The sequence below is a fragment of the Lithobates pipiens genome, unplaced genomic scaffold, assembly GCF_037356315.1.
Source record: "Lithobates pipiens isolate NorthernLeopardFrog02 unplaced genomic scaffold, aLitPip1_a1.2 Scaffold_3, whole genome shotgun sequence".
NCBI classification, from domain to species: domain Eukaryota; kingdom Metazoa; phylum Chordata; class Amphibia; order Anura; family Ranidae; genus Lithobates; species Lithobates pipiens.
Genome location: NW_027507790.1, coordinates 185,205,866 through 185,220,536, shown reverse-complemented (window position 1 = coordinate 185,220,536; position 14,671 = coordinate 185,205,866). Strand labels below are relative to the sequence as shown.

The 14,671-nt window shown below is 47.0% G+C and overlaps 1 protein-coding gene across 1 annotated transcript in view; it reads right to left on the bottom strand.

Moving 5' to 3' along the window:
- Positions 1-12,844: 12,844 nt before the first annotated feature.
- Positions 12,845-14,671, bottom strand: part of THBS4 (thrombospondin 4) — a 108,965-nt gene continuing 107,138 nt past the window's right edge. Inside the window, exon 22 of the mRNA XM_077462608.1 lies at positions 12,845-13,073. Coding sequence (XP_077318734.1) covers positions 13,021-13,073 — 53 coding nt within the window. The 3' untranslated portion in view covers positions 12,845-13,020. The remainder of the gene's footprint in view (positions 13,074-14,671) is intronic.

Below are 14,671 nucleotides of genomic sequence, written 5' to 3'. Positions count from 1 at the left end.
CTCTAACGCAGGAATACTCTGCGAAACAAACGAGTCAGGCAGCATGGAAGGTTGTAAACCATAATTCGCAATAAATGGAGACAATCGGGAAGCAGAATTCAAGGCACTGTTGTGAGCAAACTCTGCCCAAGGTAATAGGTCAGACCAGTTGTTATGATGGTCAGAAATATAGCAACGTAGGAATTGCTCCAAGGACTGATTGGCTCGTTCTGCGGCCCCATTAGACTGGGGGTGATACGCAGAAGAGAACGCAGGCTGGATTCCCAATTGTGCACAAAAGGCTCTCCAGAACCGGGAGACAAACTGACTGCCCCTGTCCGAGACAATCACCTTGGGTAGCCCATGTAAGCGAAAGATCTCCAGAGCAAAAATGGAAGCCAGTTCCTTAGAGGTGGGCAACTTCTTAAGTGGAATACAATGACACATCTTTGAGAATCGGTCAACCACCATAAGGATAACAGTGTTCCCTTGGGAGTTGGGCAACTCCACAATGAAATCCATAGACAGGTGAGTCCAGGGCCTATCTCCATTGGGTATGGGTTGTAGGAGGCCCACTGGAAGGTGTCGTGGAGTCTTACTCTGAGCACACACGGGACAGGCAGCTATGAAGGCAGTAACATCAGCCCGTAGACTAGGCCACCAGAATTGTTGGGAAATGGCCCAAATGAGTTGATTCTTCCCAGGATGGCCAGCTGCCTTGGGAGAATGGTAAGTCTGGAGCACAGCAGTACGGAGACTCTCTGGGACAAAGCAGCGGTCACAAGGTTTATCAGGAGGAGCATGGACCTGAACAGCAAGAATTTTGTCACCCAAAGGAGAAGTAAGACTGGTGCGAACTGTAGCCAAGATCCGATCAGGAGGAATCATAGGAACCGGAACCGACTCCGACTTGGAAGTGGAGGAAAATTGTCGTGACAAGGCATCAGCCCTTACATTCTTAGTACCGGGTAAGAATGAGACAATGTAATTAAAGCTTGGCAAGAAAAGAGCCCATCGCGCCCTTCTGGGAGAGAGTCACTTAGCCTCAGACAAGAATGTAAGATTCTTATGGTCAGTAAAAATAAGAACTGGCACAGTGGTACCTTCAAGGAGATGTCTCCATTCTTTCAGGGCTAAAATGATCGCCAACAGCTCTCTGTCATCTCATAATTGCACCCAGCAGGTGACAATTTCTTGGAAAAGTAGCCACACGGATGCATAGCGCTCTCAGAGTTAGGACGTTGAGCAGAAGGGCGCCAACTCCAGTCTCAGAAGCATCAACTTCTAGGATAAAAGGCAACGTAGGATCAGGATGTGCAAACACAGGAGCAGAAACAAAGGCAGCCTTCAGAGTTTTAAAGGCCTTAATGGACTCCGGAGACCAACTCTGTGGGTTACCGTCCTTTCTGGTCATATCAGTCAGAGGCTTGACCAGAGACGAGAAGTTACAAATAAACTTCCGATAGTAGTTGACAAAGCCCAGGAAATGCTGCAGAGGACGTAAACCCACAGGTTGAGGCCACTGTAGGACTGCCAAAAGTTTCTCTGGGTCCATCGAAAAACCAGCAGTGGAAATGACAGGAATGTAGCCTGTTCATGATGGAACTCGCACTTCTCCAGTTTACAATAGAGATTTTTCTCTCTTAGTTTCTGAATCACACGACAGACATCTGTGTGGTGGCTCTCCAGGGACTTGGAAAATATGAGGATATCATCGAGATAAACCACCACACACAATTGCAACAAATCTCGGAATACATTGTTAATAAATTCCTGGAAAACTGCTGGGGCGTTACAAAGGCCAAAAGGCATTACCAGGTATTCATAATGGCCTGGTATTAAATGCAGTTTTGCACTCGTCGCCCTCCTTAATGCTCACGAGGTTGTATGCCCCTCTCAAGTCAAGCTTCGTGAAAACTGTTGCTCTCTTGAGGCAGTCAAATAACTCTGTAATCAATGGAATTGGGTAGGCATTCTTAATCATGACACGACTGAGACCCTTATATTCTATACAAGGTCTCAGTTCACCGCTCTTTTTTCACAAAGAAGAAACCAGCACCAGCAGGAGACGAGGATTTGCGGATGAAACCTCGAGAAAGTGCATCAGCAACATACTCCTCCATGGTCTTAGGCCGCGTACACACGGGCAGACTGTTCGCCCAACTTTGTCCGCTGAACAGTGTTTCAGCGGACAGTCCGCTCGTGTGTGGGCTTCAGCGGACAGTTTCAGCGGACAGTCTGACGAACAAAGTTTTTCGGAATTCCCGTAAGACAGTCCGCTGAAACTTGGTTTGAGCGGACAGTCCGCTCGTGTGTAGGCTTGTTCGTCAAACTAAGTTCCGCGCATGCTCAGAAAGGATTTACACGCCGAAGGTTGCATTGCAGTGTATAGGACGTCGTTTTTCTAGTCCCGTCGTACGTGCCGTTCACGTCATCGCGCACGCTTTCAGCGGACTGTTCGTTCATCGTGTGTGGTCAAGTCCGCTCATGCAAATTTTGAGCGGACTGTTTGTCGGATTGTTTGACAAACTAAGTTGGGCGAACAGTCCGCCCGTGTGTACGCGGCCTTATCCTCCAAGACTGGCAAAGGATAAACCCGGCGACGAGGAGGTATGGCACCAGGTTGAAGGTCAATTGCGCAATCATAAGACTGGTGCGGAGGCAAACTACCGGTTTGACCTTTATCAAAGACATCGCCAAAATCACGTTACTCCTCCGGCAGGGAGGGGAGTGAAGAGGTGCACAGGACCTTGGATACCTTCAGGAAGCATGTCTGACTGCATTGTGGTGACCAGGAGATAACCTCAGCACGGAGCCAATCAAAAGAGGGGTTGTGCCTCTGTAACCAAGGATAACCAATAACCAGCGGAAACCTGGGTGAGGAAATAACTTGGAATTGGATTATCTCATGGTGAAGAGCCCCTACGGCCATGGACAACAGAACCGTCTCATTAGTCACATAGGCAGGCTGTAAAGGTCTCCCGTCAAGAGCCTCAATGGCAAGTGGAGTGTCACGCAGCTGCAGCGGAATCGAGTGCTGCGAAACAAATGCAGCATCAATGAACAGGCCTGCAGCCCATGAGTCAATTAGAGCCTGTATCTCGATGGATGACTCAGCCCAAGAAAGGGTGACCAAAACCAGAGGCTTATTCTTCTGGATAACTGGGGACGTAACAACGCCACCTAAGGTCTGTCCATGACAGGACCTCAAGGTTCAGGCATTCCCTGGACGGGTAGGACAAGACTTCAAAAAGTGACCTGCCTGGCCACAATAAAGGCACAATCTCTCCCTCCTCCTAAAGGCTCTCTCGTCTGCAGAGAGACGCGTGAAGCCCTGGTGCATAGGTTCATCTTCACTGACCAACTTGATACCAGGAGGCACGGAAGGTGAGGGAGGCATGGAGGCAAGAGAAAGTCTTTCTCTGAGTCTGGAGTCAATAAGGATGGCAAACGAGATCAAGCTCTCCAGCTCAGTGGGTATATCCCGGGCTGCTATCTCATCCTTGATGGAATCCGAGAGACCATGAGAAAAAGCAGCCACGAGGGCCTCATTGTTCCAAGCCACCTCTGCTGCCAGAGTACGGAATTCAATGGCGTAGTCGGCAACAGTTCTCGTACTCTGTTTGATAGACATGAGGCACTTGGCAGCAGAAGCAGAGCGTGCGGGAACCATTTTAAAGGAGGCCACAAACTGAGGGTAAGTCAAGACAACATGTTTTTGCGTCTCCCATAGAGGGTTAGCCCAGGCCAAGGCTCTCTCAGAAAGCAAAGATATCACGAAACCCACTTTGCTTCTGTCCTTGGGAAACGCCTGGGGCAGCATTTCGAACTATATCTCAACCGGATTGAGAAACCCTCTGCATTGAACTGGATCGCCCCCAAATCGCTGGGGAAGCAGAGCATAATCAGACATACCTCTTATAGAGGTAATACTCGAGGCGGGTGCCTGCACAGAGACTGGCGCAGTAGCAGGGACGGTTGTACCGGAGCAGCCACCGTGGGGGATTCCAGGTGAGCCGTGCGATTCAGGAGCGCTTGTAATGCGAAGGCAAACTAATCCATGCGGTGATCTTGCTCATCCAATCTGGAAAAAATATTACCAACAAGTGGATTGACTGTATCTTCTGAATTCATGGCCTTCGCGTACTGTCAGAAACCATGAATTAGACTGAGACAGAAGTACAATTAAATCACACTTGTTTATTAATAAAAATAAAAATGTAAATAGAAAAAGCGTAGTCAAACATAGCCAGAGTCCAGTAACCAGATCGGGTAGTCAGCCAGTCCAAAGTTCAATAACCAGATCGGGTAATCAGCCAGGCCTGAAGTCAGGGATCCAAGTAGAGTAACTGCAAGCAGGATAAGGAGCCAGGAGGGATGTCAGCAAGCCAGTCTTGAAACAAACAGCAGGAGATGGTTCCTTGTGATGTGACCAACGTGTAGGCAGAGGTGAAATGAGCTGGAAGGCTTAGGCAGGTCAGACGAGCATCATCGAGAACAGCTGGTAACTGTGGAGAGAGAAGAGAGCTGGCAATTAGCCGACAGCTGAGTGGCCAGCCCAGAGAAGGAAGGGCTAAGCCAGCCCTGACACATACATGCTGATCTTTTCGGTTAGGGCGTCATGGCTCAGTCCCCTGATCTCTGGGTTAGCGCGGATGGACATGGCCAAGGGTTCCGCAGCCAGGGCGTATAATAGTGGTGAAAGAGGGCAGCCTTGTCTCGTGCCTCTGCTGAGGTCAAACATTCGAGACGGCCAGCCATTGGCCACCACCCGGGCCATGGGCGCCTGATACAGCAGTTGAACCCACTTGATGAAACGTGGTCCAAAGCCATATCCCTCCAAGCAGCTCCAGAGATAGCTCCACTCCACGAGTCGAACGCCTTTGCCGTGTCCAATGTCACCACCACCCGTGATCCAACTTCTGCGTGTGTAGCTTGTAGGTTAATGTACAGTTTGTGTAGATTAAAGGATGTGTTGCGGCCTGGCATGAAGCCTGCTTGATCTACATGTATGAGGAACAGAATGACTTGGTTTAATCGAAGGGACAGTACTTTAGCTAGTATTTTTATATCTACTTGCAGTAGGGAAATAGGACGATAGGATTCGGGGTAAACTGGGTCCTTCCCAGGTTTGGGGATGAGGACTATTGTCGCTTCCCGCATGGAGGGGGGCAGGGTGAAGGTTTCAAATAGGTGATTGAATAGTGCAAGCAGTTTGGGAGTTAATAATTGACTAAATTGGGAGTAAAATTCGACAGGGAGGCCATCAGATCCAGAGGGTTTGGATCTAGCAAAGCTGGAGATCGCGGCGTCTATTTCTTCCGTGGTAAGGGGTGCCTTGAGTGAATCTATTTGTTCTTTCGTCAACTGGGGGAAGGTAATGCTGTGAAGGAAAGTGGTCTGTATGTCTGTCGGGTCTGTCATTGTTATTTTATATAGATCCGCAAAAAACTCCCTGAACTTAGAGGTAACACTGCGTGGCTCATGATCGGACTCCCCCCTGGGCCATGTAGGGTAATGACAACTGGGGGCCTGTCTTCGCTATGCACTAGGTATGCGAGGAGCTTGCCTGCCTTTTCGCCATATTCAAAGAGTTTCTGCTTAGTAAAGAATAGCTTTTGACGAACTTTCGTATACTGGAGTTGAGTCACCACTCTAGTCTGCATTTTAAGCTGGGCCGCCGTTGCTAGGGTGGGATTGGCCGCGTATTCCCATTCAGTGGAGACTAGCTCCGCTATCGCCCTGTCAAACACTTCAGCGGAATCTGTTTTGATTTTGTTTATGTGCGAAATCAGGGTAGTACGGGCGTACATTTTAAATGGATCCCATATTGCAGCAAGAGATGCTGTGTGATCATTTTCCAAGAAGTATTGCTTCCATTGGGTGATGAGCCCATCATCCTCTGGAAGCAGTGAGAACCAGAACGGGTTCAATCACCATGGTCTCGGTGGTTTATCAATGGGGATACTGAGGGTGGTCCAGTACGGACTGTGGTCAGATAGTAACCTGGGGCAAAACGCTGTTTCCAGGATCCGTGGAACTAGGGTATGGGATACAAGAATGAAATCTATGCGGGACATAGAGTTGTGAGTAGGAGAGAAATAGGAATAGGCTCGAGTGTATGGGAAGTTGTGTCTCCATGTGTCTACTACATGAAAGGTGGAGATGAGTTTAGAGAATTTAGTCGTATCAGCACTGGCGACTGTCGCCTGTGACGTCTGTAGTCTATCAAGGGCCAGACATAGTGTAGTGTTAAAGTCGCCTAACCAGATCGCCGGTATTGTGGGGTTACGGGACATAAAGGTAAAGCCATCGAGGATCACTGTTACACTAAAGGGAGGAGGTATGTAGAAAGCCATGAGAAGGAACGGTTCACCGTATAGCTTAGCATGAAGAAATACATACCGACCGTTGGGATCAGTGAAAAGTTCACAGAGTTCAAAATTTACAGATTTGGCTATCAATAATGAGACACCCCTAGCATGAGTCGTGTAGGTGGAGTGGTACGCCCACCCAACCCAGGGGCGGCGAAGGGCCATTTGGAGTCTGCCCTCAACATGTGTCTCAACCAGCACTACTACGTCAGCACGTTGTTTTTTGAGGAAAGCAAGGGCAGCCAAGCGCTTAATTTTCTCACGCAGGCCCCTCACATTCCACGTGAGAAATTTTATAGTTGCCATGGTGCTGTGTAGGGAGCATAACCTCGCCTCAGTAGGACACGTATCTTAAGGTCTAGTGGAAAATATAATACATAATAGAACTGGAGTACATTAAACACCTCTTCAACAAATATACATTTTCCCATATTTGGTTCCTGAGACACTGTATGCGCATTTACGAATTGCAAAAATAACTGTTTAACAACCCCTCCCCCCTCCCCGCCTTACACCCACCCCAACTTGTGTAAGCATGATCCCTTAACAACTTTGAACTTCCATCTGGGAAAAAATGTAACTTCACATGTAAGGAGAAGATAAGGAACAGTTTTAGCCACTGGGACAAGTAGTGGTTCCGAGCCAGCCACCACAAAGATGGATGAGAATGGGGCCTAGTTGCACGCCCCCGCAGGTTAGTATAGAGAAGAGGCAGTGAGACCCAGTCGCTCTGTTCATCTGCATAGTCATGATTCCCAGTGGTTAGTGGGGCATAAATTTGCTGCACTATGCGTGTGGCTTGTAGGGCCAACACACCTCTGCAGCTCCGTGTGGCAGATAAGTTCAGGGGTATAAAAAGGCAAAGAGATATAGTAAGTCCACTCAAAATATCTAAAACAACAGGAGGATTTTTTAGAAACCCAGTGCTCTGTATGTCGCAGGGAGGATTATATATCAGCAGTTGTGGCAGTAGGGTCAGTAGAAAAACAGAGTTCCACCTGTCTCCCCGGCCCGGCAAAGCACAACAACGTGAACCCACCAATGTGAGGTGTAAGTCAGGGTGACTATGTTGCAGGGGTGATTAAGTCAGGCCAAGTGGTGGTGGATATATGAAACAGTAGCGTCTCGCCATATGGCTCACCTGATGTGCAGTCATTCGCCCCTTCCCTGTGCAGGTCCGCGCTCCAGCCAGGAGATGACCTCGCGAGGATCCTCGCAGAATCATACTCGGCCATCATGTTCCACTCTCAGGCGTGCAGGAAAAAGCATGGAATACTTCAGGTGGCGGTCGTGCAGTCTGCGTTTGGCCTCCATAAAGCTCTGTCGACGCCTCTGTATCTCGGCCGAGAAGTCAGGAAATATTGCCACTTTGATGTTTCCTATTGGGATGTTACCCCTTTCTCTTGCCAGCCTCAACGCAGCATCCCAATCTTTGTAGTTTAAAAGTTTTGCAATAAAGGTACGGGGGGGGGGATGGGCCCTTGAGGAGGAGGCTTAGCTGGCATCCTATGAGCTCTTTCCACCACCAGCACGGGGGAGAAGGCCTCCCGACCGTACGTGGTTATCAGCAGTTGTTCCAGGAACGATGTCGGTTCTTTACCTTCCGCTCCCTCTGGGAGACCGACGAAGCGGAGATTATACCTCGTCAGGCGATTTTCCATGTCGTCCTGCTTGGCGAGCAGCTGGTTAATCTGTCCCTGCATGCGTTCAGATCTAGCCTGTATCAGCGGGAGGATATCTTCTACCGCACTGATGCGGGTTTCTGTCTCTGTGACCCATTCACGGATTTTCTGGAGATCCTGTCTTATTAGAGATATGTCCATTTTAACCTCCTCAATCTGGGCAGTGAGGGATGTCCTGCAGAGTGTGATCGCTTCCAGTAGTTTTTCCGTGTCTCCCTGCCCACGCTCTCCCCCTGCCCACGCTCTCCCCCTGCCCTTTCGGCGACGCCATTCTCCTCAGCCCCCTCTCCCTCATTCCGGCAGTACTGTGCGAGCTTTGCCGCGGCAGATTTTTGGCTCTTCGGAGGGGACATAATATGAGGCTCAAGTGTGACAGGTTTAGCCAGTCAGGGTAGTGCAGGCAGAGTAGGGAGAGGATGGCAGATGCGAGGCCCAGTACTGGCTTGAGACTGGGGTGTACAAAGATGGCCGTGGACCTCCGTGCACAGGCCGGAGCCTGAGACTTGCCTAATCACAGTAGCTGTGCAGGAGACTCACCCCTCTGTGCAGGCAGTCGGATGGCTGTAGGGTTGAGTAGCCGGACTGGATGGGAGGAGGGTGGCATGCACAGGGCCCAGCGCTGGTCTGGAGACAGGGTGTGCCAATATGGCCGCGGACCTCAGTGCAGCCACCATGCGGGAGGGTGCTGTTCCGACCGGGCCGCCGGGAGGCTGGAAAACAGGTGGGGTATGTAGGGGTCCCCAGGCAAGCAGCCAACTCGGGTGGGAGGATTAATGGAGTGGAGGATCACTGCATACCAGGAGTAATAGACGGAGCCCTGGGTGTGCAGGTCCTACTTCATGCTCCGTCAGGCCACGCCTGAACCCAGCCTTAGTCAGTGCAGTGAGCAGGGCCGTTATTGGACTATTTTGTGCCCTAGGCAAGACCTGCTACTTGCACCCCCCCTAAAATAATAAACTTTCTATACCTCTAAAATATACTTTCAATATCCCCATGTGATGTGTGATGCCCCTTCACTGAACTGACCTTAGCTGCCTTGCTGGACACGAGCAGTGCATGGCTGGAGTACCCGGTCTATCCGTCCCCACTCAGTCCCGCCATCTGGCTCAATACTTCCATGGTTCCACCTGGCAGATGAGTTTGTCCACCTGCTCCCACAGCCACTGGTTCTCGCACCGCATGTTGGTAATGGTCCAGGAGAGGGCCCCAGAGGGCCCCAGTCAGGCGCAGCAAGACATGTGGGTGTTTAAACTTATCCAAGTGACTTGGTGTTTGCTGGAAGTTTATTGATTTTACTGTGTAATGTTTTGATATCTAATTACAATAAAACTTAAATTTTTTCTACATAACCCCATTATGACTTGGTTGTCACCAAAAGTAACCTCTATCCCTCCGGGCAGCTGTCTACAGTACCTGTTTTTTTTGTAATTTATTATATGTTTGGTTATGGTGACATCGCCTATATAGGAGAATAGTCTACGGGAATTTATGAATTTTTAATACATGCAAATGCTCAATTTATTTGGTTATAGATTCAGCTGCCTCTCCACCCCATGCCTGAGCTGCTCCATCTCAGCTTGCAGCCCCTGCATGGTCCCCCATAGTGGTCATTCCCTCTCCTCCTCTGGTACACTCCTGCAGACCGTCCACACCACCACCCCAGACTCCATGCTGGCAGGAGATGACAGGTGGAGATTGGGGTTTTGGGCTGACTTCAGCTGTAGCAAGTGGCGCAAATGCACTGGTGTTTGCAGGGGAGGGACGGCGAGTCCCAGGGTGACATCCATCGGGCATTAGGGGGTGACAGGAGAGGAATTTGCTGGCTGCCCCTACCCCCCACACACACACACACGCACATTACGTCCCTGGCCATGGGTGCACCCTAGGTGGCTGCCTAGTTTGCCTAGCAGCAGCGCCGGCCCTGCCAGAGAACTTGTATAAAATACAATAAAATACAACCTAGTGGTCACTGTTGTTTATTCATTAAAATCACATAAATAATACGTCACTCACTTTTAAAAACATTGAGAATAAATATCTCTTTAAATCTCACTCATCCGCTGTCATCAAGAAAGATAGCTATGGATACTATTCAATCCTCCAGCCCATGAGCACCACTCTCTCGCTCTGAGTGAGAGACGATCATGGGTAGGAGAATTGAACAATATCCATCCATTCTGAAGAGATGTAAAACTGAGTGATTACATGGGAGCATGTTGTTGTTGACCTGTGCTGTGATGGGCAATATATTCAGGGCCATCTTTAATGCAGGGCAAAAGGGGAAGCTGCCCTGGGCCCAGTCATTGTTGTGGGGCCCAAAAGCAGCTGCCCCATGAGCCTGCACTGCCTGCAAATAGTTGATAAGTGAATTTGGATGGGCCCAAGAAAATGTTTGCCCAGGGTCCAAACAATATTAAAGACGGCCCTGAATACATTGAGGTGAGAATACACCCAAAAGGTTGCAGTGGTGAAGGCTTTCGATTTTCCACATTTCTTTGGACAAATAAAAAGTGTTTTGTGATTTATATTTTGTGTATGTAGAATTCACACTCTTATGCCGCGTACACCCGACCGGACTTTTCGACAGCAAAGGTCCGACGGGACGAATCCGTCTGACAATTCGATCGTGTGTGGGCTCCATTGGACCTTTGCTGGTCAAAAATCTGACGGACTTTACAAATAGTAAGTTTCAAATTTTTCGTCCGGAACTCCGCCGGACCCAGTTCCTATCGAGAAATCTGTTCGTTTGTATGCTAGTCCGACGGACAAAAACTGACGCTAGGGCAGCTATTGGCTACTGGCTATGAACTTCCTTATTTTAGTCCGGTCATACATCATCACGCTTGAATCAGTCGGACTTTGATGTGATTGTGTGTGGCCAAGTCCATTCATTTGAAAAGTCCATCGGGAAGACCGTTGGACCTAGTCTAGCGAAAATTCTGGTCGGGTGTACACGGCATTCGTTTTCATTTCATTGTATTAAGATTGTATACAGTGTGACATCACTATTTCAAAAGAGCAGCATTTTTTTTTCTTTTGGGCTTTGAAGAATGTTTTTCACTTTTTTTGCTACCAGTTTTTCTTCTTCTATTCACTAGTGAGCAGAAACATAGATGTGTTTTTAATCTGAGCTATTTTATATCCTGCATAGACTAGGAACATTTCAGTTACAAAATAACCTTTTCCTATAAAACCAGATAGTCTTTAGTGGTTTGTCTGTTCTATGGTACATGAAATAAAATGATGGGTTTACTATAACATGACATTTCTTGTGACATGAATAGAAAGCTGTCATCAGCATGTGGTCTGTCCCGCCGTATTCCAGCAACAGAATACAGCCTGCACTCCTTTCCTCCAATCCGTCTTCCAAGGAACAGTCACTGGACAGAGCTGAGTTTATGAAAAGAATCCTAAGCAGCTCCATTCCATTGTGCAGATATTGACAGACCTCTCACTCATATAGATAGAAATTGTGTATATCTAAAGATCAATAGACCCAGTCAGTACCAAATACGGCATGCTATATAACCTGCAATTATGGAACTATGGCCACAAATATGAATAAAAAGGTGCTTGTTAGATTGATGCCTGCTGACCAGCATTTAGTTATACAGGAATAAACCTACAACATTCCTAACAGTACAACTTTAGCCAAAACATCTTTTACTGCTTGGATTACACGGGGAAGGATTAAAGCCCTTTGTCAGTTTTTTTTTTTTTTATGCTGTCTCTGTCCGTGTTGGGGGTTCACACTTTCTATTTTTTGGGGCCCATCAATACAGAAAATTAAGAGAAAACCTTTGGTTGTCACAGGAATGGGAGAAGAGCAGATTTCTTCCATATGAAACATCTGTTGTGCTGAGAGATGTCAAAAGTGGATTTTCTTTAAATTGTTACTAAACCCACAACAGTAAAATCAGTCTGTATATGCAGTAAAGCATGCTTGTTATACTTACTGTGGAGCCTAAGGGGTTAATCCTCCTTATTGTGTAAAAAGGCTGTTTTATCCTGTATTCACAGATCTTCCTCTTTTTGCATTGTCCCCATAACATGTCTAGATAAGACAGGGTTACTGGAGTCAGACTGCACATGCTCAGTTTGGTGTGTATTGCTAGAGAGGTTTTTTTTTTCTTGGGAGAGTGCATGTGATCAGCACAGCACCAATCAGCATTGTCCAGACAGAGGATCAGGGGTCCTGCATCCTGATAGGACAGCCAGTGCAGTATGAAAACTCCTCCTACAAGCTTTAACCAGGCACTGATAGAAGTCACAAGACTGCTATATACTGCTGCTGAGAAAGGGTATTTAGCAGTTTATAATTTCCTAAAATAATTGAATTTCCATGTTCTGTGTACTGTGGAAGACCAGATATAATGAATGCAGGGTCCTGGGTTTAGTAACACTTTAAGGAGGTTTTTCAATCACTTCCTGATGTGTCACTGGCATTTGAAGTCAAGGAAAATTCCTCCAATGGATACACATAAATAACAGGCACAAATATATTAAATCTTCCCCCAAAGAGATTAGATGTTCTACCCTAAATTAAACTAATGCAGATCAGACCAATCATGTGACGTAAAAAATAGGAATATATAGAGGCTTGAAAGGCAGAAAGAGGCAGGTCAAACTGGACAAGAAAATTGGAGATTTGCATATACGTTATATTCAGCTGCCCATAACTCTGGATTTATTGATCACTTTGACATGATAAATATATCAAATAGGCTTCACAAAACAATTCTACTTTAAATTATAAATACAATACATTCCACCAATGAATTATTGGGGTATACTGAGATTACAACAGTATTCAGCAACTTTAAAAGTTTCTTTATTGTATCTTATTTCACATACATTCATGTACAGTAGGTATAAAAAACAAAACAAAAAAACTTTGTTACATCAGATTCTGTGTTCTTATTAACAAATAAAACCAAGATTACATCAAAACAAAAAATAAACGCCCTCTGTGGTTCTGAATTGCTTTAAGATGTAAACTGCTGAGCCTGAAAAGCTTGAAAGTCCTCTGGGATGGTGTCTGGAAATAAAGAATAGAAGCCGATTATTTTTAAACCACAATAATATTCATCTAATGCTATGTGTAAATGCATAAAGAAGGCAGAACCTTGCAAAATTAGTCAATGAAAATCTTAAATAATTTCAAATAATACTAATTAAAATGGTTTTGGGTCAAGTTGATGTTTTTTTTTTTTACACTGATGGTCAGGGGTAATGAATTAAAATTCACAGAGATCCGATCAGTAAAATTTTCTTTCAACAGAGATCCGAATCTCATATTTGTTCTGTGACTCAGATTCTGCACATCACATCCCTTTTTTACATCAATGTCCTTGTTCCCCTTTCACATCGCAGTCCCCTCTTTACATAAGTGTCATCAGTCTTCCCCTTCACATCAACATCCCCCATTTACACCATAGCCCCTGTTTACTTCATAGTAGCGTGTCTCCCTTTATATCACATTGTTTTTTTTTTACGTTACAGCCCCTCCCTATAAAATACAGCCCCCCTTTACATCGCAGACCCCACCTTTATATTGCAGTCCCTCTTTTTACATCATGGTGTTGCTTTACATCACAGAGCCCCTTCACATCATACACCCCTTTGCATCACAGCCCCATGTTTGCATCACAGTCTCCCCGTTTACATCACAGTGCTCCTCTTTACATCAGCCCACCTTACATCACAGTGCTCCTCTGTACATTAAGGTCTTGTTCACAATGCAACCCCCATTTACAATACAGCCCACCCTTTACAACGCAGTCTCCCCTTTAAATTACAGCTCGGTTTACAGTACATCACTGCCAACACTTTACTTTGCTGCCCCCCCCCCCTTTTAAATTACAATCCTATTACACTACACTGCCCACCTTTGTATGACAGTGCCTTCATATACATCACCCCCCCCCCCCCCATATCACAGCGCCACTCTTTACAATGCAGTCCTCCCATCCTCTACATATCAAGCTACTGCTTCACATTACAGTACCCTCGTTATACTTCAGTATCTCTTTACATTACAGTCCCCAACTTTACATTACGGCCCCTATAAAGTATAGCTCCCTCTTTAGACAAGTGTGCCCCTCCACACTGCACCCAGTCCTACCTTACACAGAGGGGCAGGGGGCGGGAGGTGCATCAGGTCTGGGAAGAGAGTGGAAGCTTTCCAACTTTTCCTGATGGCTAGTGGGTGATTGGTTGTGGCTACCACTCTAGCGAGCCAATCACTGCTGGTTAAGTCGAGGAGTTGGGGTGCTCCTGCCTTCTCTCTGGACCAGCCGCACTCCTGCGTTCTTCTCTGTGTTAAAAATGACAGTGTTGGCTATACTGTGCAGCGGAGTAGGGGTTGCTGGCAGGTTTGGTCGGAGGGTATGGGAAAGAAGGGGAACACAGGCAGTTGAATGGCGAGGCCACGGTGGTCAGGGCAGAGCTGTCTCTCGGCCCGCTATTTAGTGACGCCCACGATATCTTTTCTCTTAATGCGCACTCCCTTCAAAGCAATGTCACAGGGCATTGTGGGTATTCTACAGATAGAGCACCACAGAAACTTTTTGTCTTCAGATCTTCAATGTATTAAATAAATGAAAGTGTTTGTGATTTCCCACAAAGCACCTGAAG